The sequence below is a fragment of the Haliaeetus leucocephalus genome, unplaced genomic scaffold (assembly GCF_000737465.1).
Source record: "Haliaeetus leucocephalus isolate CR32 unplaced genomic scaffold, Haliaeetus_leucocephalus-4.0 Scaffold577, whole genome shotgun sequence".
Lineage (NCBI taxonomy): Eukaryota > Metazoa > Chordata > Aves > Accipitriformes > Accipitridae > Haliaeetus > Haliaeetus leucocephalus.
In genome coordinates, this window is record NW_010973013.1 from 7343401 (window position 1) to 7364853 (window position 21453).

General features: G+C 57.4%; 1 protein-coding gene across 3 annotated transcripts; it reads right to left on the minus strand.

Moving 5' to 3' along the window:
• Positions 1 to 13732, minus strand: PTK7 (protein tyrosine kinase 7). Of its 3 annotated transcripts, none has more exons than XM_010577825.1 (19): positions 13443 to 13732; positions 12817 to 12919; positions 12162 to 12352; positions 11233 to 11380; positions 10112 to 10242; positions 9567 to 9833; positions 9228 to 9361; positions 8685 to 8820; positions 8433 to 8552; positions 8117 to 8266; positions 7689 to 7839; positions 7207 to 7334; positions 6732 to 6935; positions 2568 to 2723; positions 2152 to 2384; positions 1496 to 1576; positions 1259 to 1410; positions 1003 to 1181; positions 1 to 797 (listed from the first exon to the last, which is right to left on the minus strand). In XM_010577825.1, the coding sequence occupies exons 1-19, from the start codon at positions 13717 to 13719 to the stop codon at positions 637 to 639; spliced, it is 3102 nt and encodes a 1033-aa protein (XP_010576127.1). In that variant the 5' UTR covers positions 13720 to 13732; the 3' UTR covers positions 1 to 636. The 3 variants fall into 3 exon arrangements, with proteins under 3 accessions (XP_010576127.1, XP_010576129.1, XP_010576128.1); XM_010577827.1 differs by having other exon boundaries at positions 10112 to 10266; XM_010577826.1 differs by lacking the exon at positions 13443 to 13732 and adding an exon at positions 13044 to 13218.
• Positions 13733 to 21453: the final 7721 nt, after the last annotated feature.

Consider the following 21453-nt stretch of genomic DNA (forward strand, 5'->3'; position numbering starts at 1 on the left):
TCAAGCAAACAAACTAACCCACTCTAGGCTGCATTCCAGTAACAGAAATACTATGTTAGGGAGGAGTCGGCACTCTGGAAGAGGGAGAGAGGGGGTACTGCCCAGAGTCGTTGTACAAAAAAAACAAAAGGCACAGGGTAGTTGGGAAAGGTAGTGAGCTCCTTCATATGCCAGGCACTTTTGTGTTCCTGCTGGCTGGCCTGTACCCGTGGGGCGCGGGAGAGCCAGGCATGCCTAGCACAGACGGACGGAGAGAGCAGCCGGGCCAGGCCAGCAGATATGCGTGTGGCGAGCGGGGATGGAGAGCCTGGTACTGGAGCCCAGCTCTTTACTGGGAGAGGGAAGAGCTGCGTTCCATCCACGCCAGCAGCCCGAGGGCTCCGGGCTGGGCAGGCGGAGAGCGAGAGGCAGCGAGGGCTGTCTTTTGGGACCCGTGGAGGAGAGGGGTGGGTGGGGGGACACTGGGGTACACTGGCTTGTGCTTTGAGTCCAGCAGCTGCTGGTGCCGAGCCGCTCGCTGGCGCGTCGGGGTCAGGCTCAGCAAAGGGGCCGTAAGGAGCGCCGGGGGCTCCCCGGGCACCTACAGACCCCCGTCCGCCCCCGCGCCGCGTCCTTCCCCGGCGAGGGCCGGGATGCTCAGGCTTTGCTGTCGGCTGGGCTGTCCCCAAGGGCGGTGGCGAGCTCGCTGAAGGAGGGTCGATCCTTAGGGCTGGGGGCCCAACAGCGCTGCATCAGCTTGGCGAGGCGGGAAGGGCAACCCTCGGGCTGCGGGAGCTTCGTCTTTCCCGACTGCAGACCTGGCGCAAAAGCAAAGTCCGAAGGGGGCCGTTGGGAAGAGATGCGATCCTCTTCGTGGGCAGCATCTCTCCACGCGGGCTGGAACGGCCTCTCCCCAGTCGGACCAGCACCGTGTCAAGAGACGGGGACGTCACCCAGCCCCTTCTACCATAAGGAAAGGATGCGGGCTACAACGCCAGGGACGGCAGGAGGTACTCCACATACCTGCTAGGACCTCATCATCTGCCAGCGGGGTGTAGGGCATCTCCCCGTGCGTGAAAACCTCCCACATGAGCACCCCAAAGGACCACACATCTGACTTGGTGGAGAACTCGTCCTCCAGCACGGCTTCAGGCGGCATCCAGCGCAGCGGGATCCAGGCTTGGCGAAAGTGGTAGTACTCGCTGCGGGCAGGACAGGCAGGCGATGAGACCGGTGCCATCCCATTCCCTCCCATTCCCCTGCCAGGCTCCCAGCTGACCTGTTGTACACGTCTTTGCTGAGGCTCAGGGATGAGACCTTGACCTGCCGCTGGGCACTGACCAGGCAGTTCCTGGCTGCCAAATCCCGGTGCACGAACCTGCCGTTGGAAAGATGCTCCATGCCCAGGGCCACCTGTGTGCAGAGAGACACCTGACCCCCAAGGGAGATGTCAGCCACTGGCTGCCTGCCTCGGGGGTCCCCAAGCCCCACAGCGCTTCCAAAGCTGCGCTATCACCTTATGTTTGGTAGTGAGGGGCTGCGGCTTCAGAGACTCATCCTTGCTCTTGGAGATCCTCAGGAACTGCTTCAGGTCCCCCTGGAAGACAGACAGCAACTCAGAGGCAGCACTTCTCCGTGCTGCCAGCCGCATCGGTCCCCGCTGTGCCCAGGTGGGGCAGGCCCACGGATCCTCATCTCCATAGTCCCCCACCTGCCCTCCTGGTCCCTGCCCTGCAGGGCAAGCCAGTATCTCACTTCTGGGCCTCAACTGGCTACGATAAGCAGGCCTGACGTTTCCAGGACGTTTTTCATGTCCCAAATTGATTTCTCTCCCATCAACTCCCAGGCTCCCCCTAGCAGCCCTTAGCATTCGCAGCCATTCTGCAGCACGGAGTCCCATAGCTTAACTTACTCAGTGGAGTCCTGGACATAAACCAGAAATCAGGAGGATGTGGGAAAGGACAAAGTCACCTCCAGGTCTTGCAGGAGACCCCCCCCATTCCCCTTGAGACTCCTCCACGTGTTGGGAACAGTGGTAAGCTCAGCCTGGTCTCCCTACACCTTGCTTGCTCTGTGCTGCCAGCCTGGACCGTGCCACACTTGCAGGTCCCATGCCCACTGTCCACCCATCCTCCTCCTCCTCGCTGCAGGCGCTGCTGGCAGAGCCCTTACCAAGTCCACGTACTCCAGGACCATGTAGTGCGGCTCTGCCTCACGGCACAGCCCCAGCAGCCGCACCACGTTGGAGTGGTTCAGCTTGCCGAACATCTCGGCCTCTCTCCGAAAATCCAGCTGCAGCTGCTCGTCCCTTGTCTGCAAGCTCTTCACCAGGACCAGTGCTTCACCCTCGCCATCCTCCGCACCTTTTGCCTTGGCCAGGAACACTTCACCAAACTCCCCCCTGCCTGGAAGCGTAGAGCAGCACATGGGAAGGCAGCATACATTAAGACAGCGTATGTATTTGACAGCCCGGCGGCTGCGGGGCCCTCTGTACCCCAGCACATCCAATTTTCTGGCTAGGACACGCTGGGCTTTCAGCCGCAGGTTTCCTGCCGGAGCGGGGTCAGGGCCAGGCTGTCCCAGCATACCCAGGGTTGTGATTGTCTGCAGGTTGGAACGTGGAAAGTGCATCTTGTCGGCAGCGCTGTGCCGCTTGCTGGCCCCGGAGCTGCTGCCCAGGTTGGTCAAGGCCACTTCTTCCTGGATCTCTGCTGTCATCTGCCCATTCTGCAGCAAAGTGCCACCTGCAAGGGAAGCGTAAACGGCTTCAGCATCCCGCCAGGCTGCGCAGAGAACGTCACGCTAAGGATCGGCCCCTTCTGGGGCTGACGCTCCGAGCACCCGCAACTGGCTGCAAGCACCCCAGCTTGACGTCTAGCCCCAGGCAACAGGGCGGCCTCCGCACAGTTGTTCCCTCTCCGGGCTCACGTCTGGCCCCATCCCTGGCAGCCCTGCAGCCACCCTTGAAATCAGATGCTGAGCAATGGCTTTGGTCCCAGAGGTAACCAGACCCATCTGGCCTTGTCCATCCCATGCCACTCGGTCATCCCGACGCGCTGGCTACATCCAAACTACCATTGACAAAACTGCGGAGCAGCAGCAGGAGACTGGACGCGTGAGGCAAGAGATAGAGCAGAGACGACCCTGCTCGCTATTAAGCGCAGTCTCTTGATGCCCAAGCGACTTTCTGGCATTAGCTGCTGCGGCCTGACTCCCCTGCTCCTGCTCACTTCCCAGAAAGCCAGCAATGCTCCTGTCCTTGGTAACCTTGAACCCGTCAGACCAGATCAGCCTGGAGTTTCCTTCGCTGGGTTCAAGCAGTGCTAGGAAGCACCGTCCTTGCAATCAACCCCAGCAAGCTTTCTGCTCAGGAACTCCGCTAGAAATTTCCCTGGCACAAACATAAGCCAACAAACAGGACAAAACGTTATTGCCTTTAGAAAGTAGAGAACCCTGCATTTTACCGGCAGCTCGTAGGGGAAAAGACTTCATAGACAGCAAACCTTGATTTTTGAATGCATTGACTGCTTGGATCGGACTTGGCACTAGGAAGCGGTGCTTCCCGTAAGCTGAAGGCAGGAGTTTGAACGTAAAGCGGGGCACAGCACTGAGCTAAGGTGGCTGACACACGTGCAGCATCACCCTGCATCACTGTGCACACTCCATTTCAGCTAGTCCAGGAGCAAGCGTTAAGGAAACACCCGGCCACGCAAAAGGATTTAATCACAACGTTAAGACTTGACCCAACACGAGGTAACTCCAACAGGAATCCCACTGCCCGTAATTTCCATCAAGGGGTATCGTACAGCAGCATGTGTACGTGCACGCTTACAACGAACGCGTACGAGAGAGGTACCAGCCCACCACCACATCCTGAGCAGGTCTGGCCACGATGACAGGGACTGTGGCTTTGTCAGAGGTAGGCTTGGAGCTGAGATACGTGGACTTAAGCTACTGACAGCCGTCCTCTCTCACACGCTGGAGTAACATTTGCAGAAGGCGACAGTGAAAAAACACCACCTACCCTGTAAAATCAAAGCGTGATGCTACTTACGCTCTCCCTGTTTTTATGCTAATTATTAGCAAGACTGTTTGACCCTGTGCTGTCTGCACTCATGACTGATGGTGTCTCAAGACTACGAGCTTGAAGCCAAGAGGATAATACAAGACGACCGCTGCAACTGTGCCAAGAAAATACCAAAGGCTGCAGAGCGAGTATGCTGCCACTGAGAGACAGCACCAGCGGGCAGCAACGACAGATGCTTTTGAGAACAGACATCCCCGTGTTTCACAGAGCTTTGACAAGACAGTCAATAACAAAAGGGACCGCAAAAATGAACAGGAAGCTTAATTTACGTATCCAGCAGTCCAGAAGGGAACCAAGTGTAGAGGAGCTGCCTGCTTTGCCCTCCTGCCTGCAACGCCTGAGCATCTCCTGGAGAAAGAGACGCAGCCACGCTGCCCTGGAGAAATTAGCATGTGCCAACACAGAAATCAAATGCTCCCCTCAGTCCCCCCAGCCGTTAACCTCCCCAAATGCTATGTCTTTATTCACCCAGAGAAAGCAGCACAGTCAGACACAGGGACACTGAGAGCAAGCACCCTTGTTACAGAGGATGTGGCGCACCGAGGACGTGACCTTGGAAGGTGACTGACTTGTTCGGAGTGCATCGATCCATAGGAAATCCATAGGAAGGATCCACTGCAAATCCACAGGAAGGTCAAATCTGTCTGGATCCTGAGGGCACTGGAAAAGTCAGCTGGTGGCCAGCCAGGGAGTACTTGTCATCAGGTAGGTGCTGAGATACTTCGGGTCACCCAGCTAAAGAGGGACCACATCAAAAGGAGGAAAAGAGCCAGATCTTTGAAGACCATGGTGAAGGGGGTGACTCCACTGGAGCTGACAGCAAACACAAACCACTTCTCCAGAGAGGCTATGGAAGTACCAAAAAGGAGTGTAGACGTCTGGGCAGCTGGGTCTGCTTGTAGCAGTGAGGATGCATCTCTGACAGCTAAACTGGTTCCAAATGAAGGGGATAAGAAGAGGCAAAGTCTGGCAGAATAAAAAGAAAAATATAATAAACATAGGCCAAAATAAAAATCTGAGACCACCTCAAAAAAGATGAGAACAAATCCTTTCCCAGGAAGAGGATGCTGGCCAGAGCCTGTCGGCACCAGGTGAGCTGCCTACGACTTGTCCACAGAAGAGCTCACAGTGGTGACACCAGCAGAGCACAAAGCTGCAGAGATGCTCCTGCATCCCTGCTCCCAGGAGGTTCCCCCACAGCCAGACTTCTCTTCTGGAGGTTTGGCTCTGTTCAAAGTACCAATACAAGAGGAAAAACAGGAGACAAACCCAGCAGGGATGTTTAGCCAGGACCTCACAGCAACCCCCACGCCATCAGGACATGGCTGTGTGCTGGAAAACTGGGAGGGGGAAGCACGATGACTGCATTTACAGTGTGGGGGGAGATCCAGGGAATTATAAGGGCAGCACGCTCAACTGCACCCCATCACTCACAAGTCCTCACTGGTATCAGTGATGCAAGGACAACCACGACGTCAGGAAAAAGAGCTGAAATAGCTTTTGGAAATGAAAACGATGCCTCAAAGACCTCGGGTTCACTGAAGGAGTCATGTAGCTCATGCACAGTGGGGACCCAGTTTAGTCTATTTGCGGGGATTTTGCAGGGTCTCACGGAAACAGCTGTTAAAAAGCAGCTCGGCTGCCACAGGACCGGAGGGAACATCCTCCGACGGACACACAGAAAGTAGGCACCAGGGTAGTACAACATGGAAGGGCTGCTGCCGGCAGCGGTTTGCCAAAGCTGCCAACTTAGCAAAGGTAGCTTTGCAAAGGTAGCAGCAAAGGTACAGGCCAGCTGTGGCCAGCTGCAGAGGGACATGGAGCACTGGGAGGTGCAGCCAGAGATAAAACATGAGGGCTGGCGAAAGCAACCCCGGTGTCCAATCCACAGTGGTGGGCTCAGCCCCGAGCTGCCTGCTCTCTCTCCGGAGCGAGCTCTGCGGATAGGGAACTGAAGCCCGTGGCACAGCTGGGAACAGGACAGAGCCCAGCTGTGTCACTCGGCAAAGCTGGATGCACCAAGTCCTGCCTGGGGCTCCCCATCTCAGAAAGGCGATAGCGCAACCAGAAAAGGCACTCGCAGGAATAATCAGACGTACAGAAGAGCTGTGTGTTCCAGTGCAGAGCTGATAGGTGACAAGCTTGGAAAGCAAAGAGATAGTTTTGTGCTCCAGAAGTCCTTGCTGGAGGATGCCGTAGATGCTCAAAGCTTATATGGGTTTCAGAGATAACAGGGTGAGTTCACAGCAGAGTTCAGGGCTGTTCAGTGAAAAGTCTTCCCGTTAGCACCAGGAGCTGCTGAACTGTGATTTGAACAGGCTGGAAGAATACTACTATTTCCTTACATTGCAATAGGGATACTCCCGTCCCCTTCGCAAAGGGTGTATGGGATGCCACGTACAGGTGCTGGAAAGCGGGAGCGATACGTAACTCAGCAGACAGAGGTGGCCACAACGTGGGGCTGGGATGCAGGTTTCACACTAACTGCCTATTTCTCACCTGGCAGCAGGTCTCTGCCACCAGCCATAGCCAAAATCAAGAGCAAGAGACTTCCAGGGTAATGAGGAGTCCCCTGTTCCCTGGGAGCTCCCCGTCCCTCAGCCCCTCCAGCCCAGGGGTAACGGGCCAGCAGTGAAGCCCCCACCCCCAGAAGTGCCGGCCTCACCATTCAGACACTCCATTTCAGGCTCCTCGCCCTCCGGGTGCTTCTTCAGCCTCTTGGCTTTTCTCCGCTTCTTACAGTAGAACATCAGCCCCAGCACGATAATGATGTAGGCAACAGCTGCCCCCACCGAAAGCCCAATGGTCTGGATCATCTTGTAGGGTGTGTGGCTGCCAGGTCCCTCATCCTCTTCTGCTGCCGGCTTGTCTGTGGGGCAGAGAGCACCAAACCCATGAGGGTGCAGAGGGATTTCCCAAATCCTGCTCAGGAATGCGCTGGTGGAATGAGAAAAGCCCCCCCCCCCCCCCCCGCTGCTGCGGCCACCTCCTCGTCCAGCCGCAGCACACCGCGTCGCATCCCGATGGGGATGCTGCCATGACTCCCTAGCAGGCATGACCCACCAGTGGGGCCAGAAGCAGAGCCTAGAGCTGCTGGGGACACCAGGAGGCCAAGTCCCGACGTTGGGCACCTCCCTTACCTACGACGTATAGGAAGGCCTCGCGGTGCTTGATGTTGCAGCTGTTGCCGGCGATACAGGTGTATTTTCCAGAGTCCTCGGCGGTGACGTCGTAAATCACCAGGGAGCCGTTGGGCATGATCTGAATCCTGCCAACCACACAGAGCCCTTTGCAAGCACCAGAGGGCAGAGGCAGGCTTGGGGTACCTGCAGCCCCATCTTCCCAGGGTGCCTCAGCCCCGTGTCCCCAGTGCAATCGTCCCGAAGCTCAGGCTGTGCAAGGCTCAAGAGCAAACGGTCGCAAGCTCAGCTGCAGCTTGGCAGGCTGTGGCAGAAAAGGTAACCCCGAGGCCAGGAGAGTCCAGGCCCTGGGACACGGAGACAACCGACCGTGTGCCCCCCAAGCTGGGAACCCGAGACCGCACCATCGGCACCCGCGTGCCGGGTAGGCACGGGGAACACCACGCTGCGCCACGTTTCGGTTTGGAATGGAGGCTGTGTACCTGGGCAGCAGCTTGCCGGGATCCAAAATCTTGTCCTTCCCTTTCCACTGGATGTGCGGCATGGGGTCCCCCTCTGCCTGGCACTGGAACATGGCTGTGTGCCCCTGGTACACCGTCGTGGGCTCTGGCTCTAGCTTGAAGGTGACGTAAACTGAAGGCAGAGAGGCCGACACGAACGCTGTCAGCTTCTGGGAACGGTGCTGAGCTCCCACAAGGGAGCAGGGCCAGCGCTGGCTCAGCGGCACGTGCCCTCTTGGGCTGTTTGCAAAGCACTGACAGACCAGACACTCAAGTGCCACGGGACAGAATTTGGGGTCAGGCCAAACATTTCTCTCTCTGCCGGGGCATGCCGGTGGGCTGCCACCCAGGCAAACCCGCTGCAAGGCCAGCGCAGTGGGAAACCCGCCTGCCTGCCACAGAGCCCTCACCTGCGACCACGAGCTGCACGGTGGCACGGATCTCGCCTTGCGGGCTGTTGGAGGCGATGCACGTGTAGTTCCCCGAGTCGCTCCTGCTCACCTTGTGGAAGGACAAGATGCCGGCATTGTGACTGACGTGGGATGGCAGGCTGCTCCCGTCTGCAGGACGCAAGAAGAGGGATGCAGCAGTCACGCAGGGAGCACTGGGCCACCAGGCAGCCGCAGCACCGCCGCTTTACCCACATTGCACGTGGGCCAACGCAAAGGTCCTGGGGCCCCAGGTCAGAGACAGACATACTGCATCCAGGTCCCCCCCACCCCTTACCTGTTTTAGTCCACTGGATGGTGGGTTTTTCCCGGCCAGTGGCTGAGCAGGACACTGTAACCTCCTTATCAAACTCCATGCACTGCAGCGGCTGGGGCGGCGGGGTGAACTTCAGCTTCTCTGCAAAAGACAGACGTGCTGTTAAGGCCCCCTCAGCCGCAGAAAGCACCAGAGCTCGGGGTATCGCGCCTGCACCCTGCCAGGCAAAAGAGCTCCCCAACAGGGGAGGATGCGGAGTGCTTGGCAGCATACCTAGCACGTGCACCCGTGCGTATCCCTCGATGCTGCCTGCTGGCGTGCTGCTCACGCACTTGTACATGGTCCCATCGTACACCTCCACGTTGTTGATGCGCAGTGTCCCGTTCTCGGAGATCTCAAACCGTGAGTCCTGCCCAGAGGGAGGGAGGGAGCGGGGCAGAAATGACATTGTCACCAGCCCTGGGCTCAGAACCTTGCCTGTGGCACTCCTGACGTTCCCACAAGCCCGCACCACGCCTCAGATAAGACACAGCCCTGCCAAGACCCACGTGGAGAATTGAGGCAAGATGCAGTGACACCTCCCTCGTCACTGCCCCAAAAGCGGAGGGCTGGCTCCCAGCCAAGTGGCTAGAGACAGCCAGTCGTGCACCCATACACCAGTAGGAGGGAGATGGTGCCAGGAACATGGCCAGAGTGGGGGTGACAGGGATGCTGGGCCTAGGAGCAAGGCAAGAAACAGCAGCAGTAGAGGAAGGAGCTGAGCAGGTACCTGGCCGAAGTGCCCGTGAGCAGCAGGGGCTTGCCCCATCGCCTCACCTCAGAGATGGAGACGCCGTTGCGGTACCAGGTGACGGTGGGTTTCAGGGAGGCCTTGCTGAGGCAGTGCAGGTATCCTGGCTTGCTCTCCTCCAGCTGGCTGTCCTTGGGCATCTCCACCCATTTGGGTACCGCTGGGCACGGAGGCAAGGGGTTACACGAGGCCGCTCACCACCTCTCTGGCCAGCACCAGGGCAGACCAGACAGACAGCGTGCAGCCAGCCATGAGAGATGTGCCTCTCCGTATCAAAGAGGTGATGCACCATCCCGCCCCAGCTCACCCCAACCCTCCATCCAGCCCCTTTCTCCGCTCCCAGCCCTTCTTGGAAAGCTGCCTACTCGCCACAGTGATGCTCAGTTCCTGTTTCTTCTCTCCAGCCTTGTTGGCAGCGTGGCACGTGTAGGTCCCCGCATCCGTCTCGGTGATACTGGTGAAAACGAGCTGCTCTGCCTCTTGGTGCACCCTGCCAGCAGTGGGAACTCGTTCCTGGTTCCTCTCCCACCACACCTGGGGCGTGGGTACACCTCGCGGGGCAACGCAGGCCACCCGGTGCCCCTGGTTCGCCGTCAACACCTTCGGGGAGAAGGGGGCCATTTCTTCGATCTCTGAGAGGAGCGATAGACAGCAGGGCTCAAACAGGGCAGGAACACGTAGCCAACCCACCAGCCTCATCATCCCCACGGGAGGTACCAGCCGAGGTGCTGAGAGAGCTCACCAGCTCTGTCTGCTCCCCTCAGCCAGGCGGCAAGGATGAGCCATTTCACAGATTAAACCAAGCACTTTTCCCGCGTACTGACCCATTGCTATATCGTCACGTCGCTCCAGAGCGACACCGCAACTCTGGGACCCGCTGCCCGCCCTGCCACCAGCCCCAGGACCTCACCTGCTAGCCGCAGAGTCGCCTTCAGCACCAGAGCTTTCCCCCTCTGCCCACGGCCAACGCACTTATAGACGCCGGTGCTGCGAGCCCTCACCTGGGTGATCAGCAGGGAGCCGTTGGCGAACACGGTGGTCCTGGGCACGTGGGGAGAGGCAAGGCTCAGCGGGCATCTCTGCGGGACGTGGGCCAGAGCCACAGCCCCGTGATGTCCTACGTGAGCCCGCGGAACCGAAAGGGAGAACTTTGGACCGAGGCAAAGCTTCCCGAGCGCGAGGGGAGCCGCGCACATACACGAGGAGACGGCGAGACACGCGCTTCGTGGGGGAAATGAGCTCAGGGAAGTCTCTTTTCTCGGAGAAGTGCTGGCTCCCACCAAAAGATGGGTCACCAGGCTGGGCCAGCTCTGAAAGCTGGCACAAGCCACGACGGGGCGGGGGGGGGCAAGAGATGGTGCCCGGGAGCTGCTGGGCCACCGGGCATCTGGCACCCAGACAGCTCCTCTTGCCTTGCCAGGCTCCAGCATCACCCTCCTCGGGCAGCCTGGGCTAGGAGATGTCCCCATCTCTGGGGTTTGCCCCATGAGTAGGTGTCTGGGGGGGGGTTCACAAACATTCCTGGCTCTGGGGATCACCACGCACGGGTATCTGGAGGTGCGAGCGATCGCTGTGCAGGTGTTGGGGGCTGGGAGGTGTCCCTGAGGCTGGGGATCAACACCTGCGGGCATCTGGTACTGGGACACGTCCCTGACTCTGGGAATTGTCCTACGTGGGCGTCTGGGGCTTGAGGTGTCCCTGGCTCCACGAAATCACCACACACGAACGTCTGGGGCTGGCAGACATCCCCAGCTCCGGGGATTATCATGCGTGGGCACCTAGGAGCGACAGCCCCACAGACCCGGTTGAGGACAAACTGCTTGCTGAGCCCTATGCAGATAAAAGCCACGCACAAGTACCGAGGCCCTGCTAAACCCAAGCCAGCCAAGATGAGAAACCGATCCCAACGGCCGGCCTGACGTCGAACGCTTGCCCTCGGGCACGGCCAGGGTTTGGCCTCTCTCCGTTCCGTCCAGAACACGGTGTCCCCTCTCCTCCCAGCCCTACCCACATCACCGGGGTCCCTATTACTTGGATCTGTTGGTGATGGGGCTGTCTTCAAAGAGCCACTCCTGCGTGGGAGGGGGCACGGCCGCAAACTGGCAGTCGAACATGGCCTCTTCGTTCTTGGTCACGATGAGGTCCTGTGGGACGATCACCGCCTGAGGAAAGCTCTCATCTGCAATGGCAGAGACCACAGGAGGGTGAGAAGAGAAGAGCAGAGCCGCCTGTGGTATCTATCCCTTCACCATTGCTCTGGGCGAAACTCAAAGAAAAGAGCGGGTCGCACCCTGAGAGCCCAAAGGAGGCAGACATGGCAGCACGGCTCTAGCCCAGGTCTGCGGGCGGTAGCCGTTCTGAGGAAAGCCCTTCTGCTTCCACGGCAAGGCCCTGAGCACCCTGGGCTCCTAGCGAATGGATCAAACCTGTCACCGGACTCCAAATTCCCTTGGCTGATTCCAAATACCTCTCTAAGGTCAACATCTCCTGCTCTCCCCGGACCTTGCCTCCAAGGGCCAGCGGGGTGTCTCACCCACGCGGCACCACGGTGGCACTGGTCTTAGCCAAACCGGCAGCACCTACAGCCTCCAGGGTCCAAACCTTGTTGAAGGAGGGAGGACCCTGGTACTCCGGTACCGGAGACGATGGCATAGACCTGCTCCAGAAAGAAGCAGGGGCAGATTAACACCCGTAGACGGGGCAGGGTTCAAACCCGGCCAAGTGCGTCAGGCCTGTCTCCAGCCAGAGGCTTCGCACGGGAAAGTCACACCAGCCTGACACATCAGGACATGGTTTAGTGGGCATGGTTGATGGTTGGGACTTGACGATCTTGAAGGTCTTTTCCAACCTACATGATTCTATCTAGCCTGCCTCCTGCCCTGCAGCAGAGGGGAGGCTGATAGCAGAGCAGTAAAACAGCCGAGCCCCCCCAGCCCCGAGCAGCCGGGACACAAACTCACCGATGATATTCAGCGTGAAGTTGTTCTGGCTGCAGACGAAGCCGACGGCACTGCGGGCACAGCAGTAGTAGAGACCGTTGTCGTCGGGGCTGGCACTCTGCAGGGTCAGCGTTCGCTCCTTGTTGCTGACGGAGTAGGTGCTGTGGCCGTTGGGGAGAGGCGTACCGTCCCGAAACCACTGCCACGTGGGGCTGCGAGACAGGGGCGAGAGGGTGAGCGGGTGCGGGACACCGGCAGGGCTCCCCAGAGAGCACATGTGCGGAGGAGACAGCCCAGAGATGGCCCATTTCCCTGGCTCTCCGTCCCCGCTGCTGGCCCCGACACGGACACGAAGCCATGAGACATGCAGCCAAGTGGACGGGACATGACTGGAAAGCAACGGAGAGTGACCGCAGCACACCAAGCAGCTCAGCGACCGGACTGTGACAGCCCGTCCTTACTGTGCTCCTCGCTACGCGGCTCCGAGGAAGCCGTTTGCCTTCTCCCCCGGTGCTCAGCCACAGGCTCAATCCTGCCTTTCGCCTTCCCTAGACTCTACTGAATCCTCGGCGGGAGAGAGGAGAGAGAGACGGAGAGAGAGAAAGAGGGGAAGAGCATGCAGTGAAGGTGCAGGGGGACCCCCGGCAGGGTCCGTTCCTCGGGAAGCAACCCTTACCGCGGGTGGCCGTCGATGTGACACCGCAGCACCACTGCGGAGGAGGGCTGGATCTCGGCTACGCTGGCCGGCTGCTTCAGCACCACACTGCCTGTCTCAATCCCTGTGGGATCAAAGAACGAGAACACAGCTGGCTCTCCAAACCTATGGAGCCCAGGTGGATGCCGACTCAGTGATAACCAGAGCAGGCAGCAAGGACGCAAGCACGGAGGAAAGGGGCACCCAACCTGCGAACACCCCACGTTGCCCCGTGTAGCTGTTCTCTGAGGGATAAGAGGGGCTCTGAAAGGATCTGCAGTGCTCAGGACACACTTGGTGCAGTAACATCCCCGTTTCATATATACAAATGGGGAAGGTGGCAGGAGAAAGCATCTCCGACAGCCTTGGGGACATCAGAAGGTACAAGCGGCCTAGAGGGCATGAAGGACACGGTAGCTGGGGAGGAATCCTACTTGCACAGTTCATGCCGTCCGATCCCCGTCTGACCACGGCCCCCAAACGCGTTAGCAGGTGGCCTAGCAAAGCTGTTTCCAGTCTCAGCCCCTTCCAAGAGAGCGCTTTGCCCCGTCCACGGTGGGCAGCACCGGGCTGCGGCGTGTGCCTGGCTGCCCATTCCCCACACTCACACTTGATATTGAAAGAGGCGTTGGTTGTGCGAGCCTCCTCCCCGGTGAGCAAGTTCCTCGCCACGCACTGGAAATCCCCGGCATCCCGGTGCCGATCGACAGCAGCAAACTGGAGGTTGCTGCCTTCCTTGAAGCGCTGCTCCGTGTCCCGAACGGGGAGCCCGTTCTGCAGCCATTCAAACTCCACGTCTGCTGGATCCTCCACCTCGCAGCGGAGAATGGCACTGCGGCCGTGCAGGGCATCCTGGGAGTACGGCTCCTTGGTGAAAAGGATCATTGCCCGAGTCCCCACAGCTGCAAGACAGAAAAATAAGGGCACGTTTAGAGCATGGGGAACGGGGAGAAGGGAGTAGGTAAGCACGTGCTGTTCTCAAGGGTCTCCGGACAGCTGGTACCGCCACGTTAGGAGAAACGCAGCCCAAAGCACATCTGCCAAAAACAAGCCCCGGTGGGGGAATTCAAACAGATCTGTGCTCAGATTCCAGCACAGCCTCTTTAAGGCTGTCGCTCCAGGGAGGGAGCGACGGGAGGGAGCTCCCGCGACCCCGACATGCTGCCGAGTGCCACGCTTCCAGCCTGAACAGAGAGATGTCTCGTGGCGTATGAGCCAAGAAGTCAGTCACCAAGACACTGGAGAGCAAGCAGCTTCCTGGGCCGTTCGGATGGTTCTTTGAGCTCCTCTTGTCCTGTTTTTTTTTGGGACGCGTCCTAAGTCCCAGCCATGCGTCAAGATTGCCCCAGATCAGGAACACCCATAGACTGTTTCTAGGCTTTCCTCAAAGCTCCTCTCCTTGGGATCATGTCTCTGTCTCACTTCCACATCCTCAGAAACTACCCAGAAAAAAAATAATGGTCTGGAACAAGGATTGCCCATGGGAATAACCACAGCAGCTGCTGGAGTACAGCACAAGGAGACGCAGCAGTGACACCCCAAGCTTCTGCTGGGGACTCACCCCACTTGCAAGTAGGAGCAGAAACAAGAAATTGCAATGGTTGACCCCAGGGTCTGATAGCGGCCATGGGGTGGCTCTAGAAGGCTGGAAGCATCTCTCTGCAGTGGTGGAAAAGCCAAAGAATCCTCCTCCACACACTAGCCCCCACCCAAGAGCTCAGGGTCGCAGGGACAGAGCAGCCAGCGCTTCCCTAGGCATTGGCTGACGTGGCCGCCGAGGGACCATGCTAGCGTATTCCTAAATCTGGCTGCTGTCTGGCCACAGCCAGCCATGCAGGCGCTCTGCTCCGGTTACCAGCTGGCCGCAGAAAGGAAAGCAGACAAAGGGCAATTCAACACGCGCTGACTGCTGGTGGACTCTGTTCTCAGCACCGTGCTCTGCAGGGAAAGAGGCCAAGGCAGGCAGATTCCGAGCATCTTGGAAGCAATCTCTCACAAAGGCAAACAAGAAAGTGGTCGAAGCAGTGCGCTCCCACCACTGTAAGGAAAACGGCTTCAGAAAGTGGTTGCCTGGATGAGTTACACGAACAGGATCCAAGCCCAGCTGAAGGACGGTTCTTCCTTGGAGGCTCAGCCACATCCTCCTGTCTGGTGTCTGTGTAAAAGCCTGGTAAAGGAACACAGTTTGATAGGACATCTCAGCCACCCTTTGGCTCATGCCAAAACAGGCTGCTGGGACAGACAGACAGACAGGAGCAAAGGGGAACAGGACGGTCAAATCCACTCAGGTTTGAACCTACAGGAGCTGGGTCTGTCCTTTTCCACAGATGTGCTTCAGGGCACCAAGGCACACGTCCGTCAAACCAGACCTGTACGGTACAAAACACGTGCGAGGCAGCAGCGTGCATTAGGAGAGCTTGTGAAGGAGATGGATCAGTTCTCTTCTTGGGGTCTCAGCATCCCAAAACCTTTCACAGCCTACTAGTCATGCTAGTGCTGGAGCTAGTGATGAGGCACCTCTCTCTGAAGGTGTAGGCCATTAAGACATGATATTTTAAATTGGGTGTGCTTCTACCATTAAATTGTCAGCATTAGCAGCATAACATTAAACAGCAGCAGAACTGATTTTGCCCCATCACTGCCAGCAAAATTGCATTTCACTCAGCGCTGGTCAGCTGAAAGCTTCAGCAGCCTCATCACATACATCCTGCTGCCTCAGCATCCCCCACGTCCGGGCAGGAGGACACGGCTCTGTGGACAAGAGACATGATGAAGGCTTGGCACAAGCTCCACGTGGGAAGCAGGGATTTTACAAGGTGTCAGGAAACACCGGGATCCAGCTCCCTGGTGAAACAGGAGAAACTGTTTATGTCCTTGTCTTCCATCCTGGGGAAACGGACACAACCGTTTCAGCTCAAGTGAGATCCCTGCGATGAACGCCTCATGAGCACAAGTGCCAAAGTAAACTGGGATAAGTAAGTGTTGAAGTGCAATAAGAGCCATAAACTTGTGTTTTGTTTTGACAATAGCATCCAAGGTGCTGTTGGATGGACTGGCTGCACATGCTGGACACACTGTCGCAACCATACCTCAGATCTGGGCTACGAGGAAAGACTGGAAGCAGCTAGATGTGGTCCAGACGTTTTGGGGTGGAAGATGTCAGAAGCCCAGAGCTGGACACAGCTTTTCATGGCACTCTCCATCCAGAGCACCAGGGCCCGGTGTTTGGAGATGGGATGTGCTGCACTTGCCCATAAAAGTTGTAGAGCCCTGGTCCAGCAAATGGCTGCAGTCAGCAGGGCTCATGCATCCTCTCCATCTCATCTGGGCTTTTGCGACAGAGGCTCAAGCAAGCTGTCCAAGCAGATGGTCTGGGATGCCATTATGCCAGAGTTTGCGTAAAACTTGTATAAAGCCAACAGACATCACCACCTGTACCGAAGGAAGACCTAGAGGACCTCCCAGCACCACTGCGCGGCAGAGCCACGTGCACGGCTTAGCCATGGGAGGCTGCCAGAACTGCCCGAGCTGGCAGACGAGAGAGCTCTCGCAGCGCTCGGTGGAGAGCAAAGGTGACCCCTGCTCGGTCTGACCGGACACCTTCACGACAGCACGGTTCTGTTGTGGTTTCGTGAGCTAATCTGGGCCGGGCTGCATTGCTAGGAGCTGCTGAAAGAAGCAGAATTGACTTTTTCTCTTCCCTCAGTGAGAGCCACCCCCAAAAATACCCAGCAACACCAAGTTTGTTGAAAGTCGGCTTAGCAAGCCCAAGCCAGTGCAGAGCTCTCCCCTAGGAACCCAGCTGGGCCAGCCACAGTCCTGCAAAGCCAACGCCAAGCAGCAGTCCCAAATGAGCGCGGTGGCAAACACCCACTCTGCGTATGTATGTGACACAAGCCATCCCTGACTGGGAGAAAAAGAAACCCTCAACACATGTTTCTGGCCTAAAACCATTTCAACTGTGGCTACAGAAAGCTTTTCAGGAAAGCTCCAGCCAGATTAGATAAACACATTTGAAATGCAGCGCACTTGAAAACACCCAGTGGTGTTTTACCCAAAGGATATTTAATTGAAATACAAAACCCTCCTGTTGAGGTAATAGATGAAGGTTAAGCGAACTGTGCAGGGAAGCTGCACTGGTACCTACAGGTCCCCAGGGTATCATTCCCACACACCACCGAGCAAATCATCTGCAGGGAGGGGACAGGCATCAGCGGGACGCACAAGGACGGAGAGAAGAGGAGGCTCAGATCACATCCCGGCCCCGAGAGCATACTTATAGCAAAGATCCGAAGGCAGGAACACAGCATCCTTCATGCAGAGGTATCCCCCTGCTCAAAATTAATTTCATTTATTTAAGGAGGCAAATAGCCGCTTCCCAGGAAAAACACTCACACTAACACCTGCATTGCCAGCCTGAATTTCTACCACGTGTATCTCAATTCACTTTTCGGGCTTGGGATGTCCCCAGGACTCGGACGTCGCAGCCTCCTCCAAAGGCCACAGCGGGCTGAACGTGTGCAGAGCATTTCAGGCTGACAAAACCAGGAAAGCCGCATCCAGGACAGACTTTGTGAGCAACCCTATGGTTAGTCACTGCTGCCCAAAGCTCTGCAGAGTGAGTTTTCAATCCTATGAGCTTGCCAGGGAGCAAAGGGCTCTCCACGCCTCTGGCAAAGCAGACCCAGCCCCATGGTAGCCAAACCCCATCGAATGCTGCCACAGCATTACGGCAGTGATTTGGCAGCAGGCTGCAGCACAGCCCGGGAATGCTTTGGTTTGGAGCCGTTCTCCCGAGCTAGAAAAGCGAGAGACATCGGGCGTTGCCATTTTCATCATCACAAAAATGCACCAGAAGTGTAATAAGGGTCTGAAGGAGACATGGCAGAGCTGGGGGCTAGCACTGGGAAATCGGGGCTGAAGTTTTGGGGGATCCCACATCCCTGTTCCCACCTGGGCAGCACCAGGTTCGGTCCATCCCAGGCACAGAGACACTGTAGGGCTCTTGGGGAAGGAGGTGGCAGTAAACTGCCAAACCGTGTGTTTCAGGGCTCACCTCTGAGGCTGGACACCGTCCTCCCACGCTGTGCCATGGAGATAGCTGGACAACAGGCAACGAACGTCATGGACCGCTGACCTTCTGCCTGGCGAGTCCCTGCCACGGCAGCAAGCCCAAACCTTCTCGGTCATCTTTCAGGCTGCAAGGGCACGAGGCAGCATTACAAGCCAAGCCTCGACCCGAGCCAGGTTTCCCATCCGTCGTTTCGTGTGTCACACACGAGCAGCCCCGCAGGAGCGAGCGCTCGCCTGGGGACGCTCCAAGCAGCTCAACCCCATCTTGGTGCCGCAGAACGACTGTGCAAGCCGGGGAGACCAGGCGGCCCATCTCCCGCCCCGCCTGCCGGACCGAGTCGCCTACATCTTGAAGCAATCCGAAAATCATTGTCTCCTTGCCTAACGACATCGCTTGGGAATGCAGCCTCAACCACAAGGCCTTCAGCTGCCGCACAGCCCCAGATCCCTGCTGTCTCTGCAGCCGTCTCGCTCACCTACGGCCATGCCGGGGATGCAACAGGCAAGTTGGCTAGTGGCTTGCCCGGGGCACTTGCACCGAGCAGCAGTTGTGAAGGAAAGAAAGAAAGAAAGAAAGCCGGCACAGACCTCAGCAGGCGATGGCTAGCCTTGGCAGGCGTTTGGCACGGCTAGGGAGCCAGCAGAGCTGGAAGCCCGCTGCAGCGGCTCCATGTCCCCAGTCCCATGGGAAATCCACGCTCCCCCTCAACCCCGAGCCACCCACCGCCAGGCATGCCCACTGCCCAGCTCCTGGGCACCTCCTCACCGAGCTAAAAGAGCTCTGGAGAGAGGACAGAAAGGGAAAAGGAAAGGATCTACGTCACTTCGTACTCAAAAGAACCTAGGTAACCAACCTCTTCAGACACCACAGCTGATGCAAGGATGAGTAATACCAAATATGCTTGCAACCAAACAAGGAACTAAAAGCACGGGAATGGGATTTGGGAAGAGGGCTTTGTGCAAGTTTAAGGTTTCCTGGTTTGAAAAGCAAGCCCAGTGCCATGGGGCTTCTGCAGCTTGTAGTCCAGCCCCACTCTCCAGCCAGGCCCCGGGAGCGTTATTCTGCAGACTTGCTTCCACGGACACTTGGCAAAGTTCACCCTGGGTCAGCTCAGCCAGATGTGCAAGCCAGCTCCTTTAATGTTCTGCATCTGGAACAGCAGATTAGAGGAGCTGCAACTCATCTGCAGTGCCCAGGGCAGCAAAGCCCGGAGGACTCAAACTGCACCCTTCCTCCCCAAAGAGGAATCATCCTCCTCCTCTTCTCCTCTGCCAGCAGGAGGCCTCAGATCTGCCCCAGCTGTGGAGGGGGAGAGCTGGCTTCCAGGAAAGAAATAAAACAAAGACCCGCGGGTACCAGGATGCAATGGAAGGAGCTGGCTGCAAAAACTAGCACAGTCAGCTCCCCCAAGGAGTTCTGGCAGAGGACATGGCTGGCCAGCGTCTGTTCTGGCCTCGCAGAGCACAGAGGACCTCAAATGCTCCCGTGCCAGAGCAGGGGAGCTCCCAGTTGTCCCAGCTCCACTGTGGAGCCAGTGCTCCCTGGGGGTGCACAACCAGCAAGTCTCAGCCCTGAGGTGGAAGCTGGAGGTACTTACACCCCCAGCTCAGCACCTAACTAGACAAGAGAGCTTGGTAACGCACTGCTAAACATTTGTTCCTTGTCCGTTTTCTTTAATAGTTAGCAAAAATGCCAGACTGAAAGAGCAGGATTAAGAGACACTTTCACCACTTTCTACCACGCGGCCAACTCTGGATGTGTCAGCTAATTAACAAACCTCAGCAAAGCAAGGTGGCAGCGATAGCTTTTTGCCACCTGGGAATCCGTAGCTGATGTACCACTACCCCACCATACCCACGCTATGAACTTTCTGCTTCTGCCGCTGCCATTGCTCAGAACGTTGAGGAAAAGAAGCCTCTGCAATCAACCCAGGCTATTCCTCTTCAGTGAGGAATCACTAAGGGAAAAAGAAGGTTTGGATGAGCTAACGCATTCTGGACTCACGTCGCTCTGCAGCACTTGCTCCCAGCTCCGTAGACCTGTAACAAGGCAAGGAAGGCACAGGCAGCGCATTGCTTTGAAGCTGCCGTTGCATCCCTCAGCAGCATGCTTAGCTGCTGCTAACCCCAAGCAAAACCAAATACCCAGGCCACAGCTACGAAGACCACCTGCCTCACTGCAAGCCCAGGGGCAGAGTTAAGGACTACAAGAAAGGCCCCCCCTTGAAGGAAAAGAGCATCAAACCTCAGCAGAAAGGACCGAGAAGCTCACACTCAGGTCCCACGTCCCAGAGGAGCTCAATCTGGGATGGACATGGACAGCCCCAAACACGGGACTGATTTATCGCCACGTTCTCTGGGAAAGACAATTGGGCCACAGCAGAAGTCTGGTGTCAAAGGCAACCATAGGCATATTTTTGGAAAAGACCGTGACCTGTGCTCCATCCCAAGGCCACAAAAGGCACAGTGGGGACTGTGTTAGGGTTCAGGGTCCTGGACTCTCACAGGTTTCAATAACACATTCCCAGAAAGAATTATCAAACAGGTCTTGTCTTTAGGAGCAATTTATTAAACATCGTTGTCTGCAGGCAGCAATTCCTTCTGTTGCCGAGTCCTCAGGAATGGCTCCAGTCCTGGGACTTTGCTTTTAGCCACTCTTGGATCAAAGAGCAGCACACTCTGGGTTCAAGCCCCAGCCTGCTTCTGAAGGCTGGGCAATCAAATCACTGGGCTGGAGCATCCCGAGCTTGCTGGTCCAGAAGCGTTGAGCCCCCTGTGAGAACAAGGCTCCGCTCACCGCATGCAGCTTTAACTCCTCGTGCGCCGGCTGTGCACTCCTCGCCAGCAGCTTGGCAGCAGTTCCTAAAAGGGAGCAAGGTTCTAGACAGCGAAGCGCTGCTAATGCTCGGGACTGCAACTCTCCCCCGACAGCCTTTCCTTTCTGCTGCAGCCAGGCACAGCCCCGTTGTCCCTACGACATCTGGCCCCAATGGACTCCACACATCCCTCCTTTTCTCTCTCTTCCCCATCCCCAGTCATCACCCCAAGCTGTCAGCAGCACTCCTTCCCCTGCCTGCAGCACCCAGGCTCCTTCCAACCCAGCCTCTGCTGCAAACAGCCCCATCTGCGGAGAAGCAAAGCCAGCCCTCCCCAGGCCAGGGGAACCGCAAAGAGCAGCACGCAGTAAAACCACTCGCCTGGCCTCTCGTCCTGCCCTCTCTGCCGTCACCGGACCAGGCAAGCGCTCGGTACCTTGATCCCACCTCCCGCTCCCCATCTGCTGCAGCCCGGAGGATGCAGGCTGCCACGGAGCAAGTAACGCACGCCAGCATCTGCTCTTTGTCCTCGCGAGGCTCTCGGTGAGCACAGGGCCCCATGCAGACCTCCCATTCACGGCTCGAGCAAGCCATGTGTTTACTGGCACAGTTCATTACGAACATGCTCCTATAAAAGCAGATTTTTGGCGTGCCAGGACTGGGAACAACACATGGGTCAGCTTTTCCTCCCCTCCTGGTCACAAATACAGAGCCAGCAGGCTCATTTGCA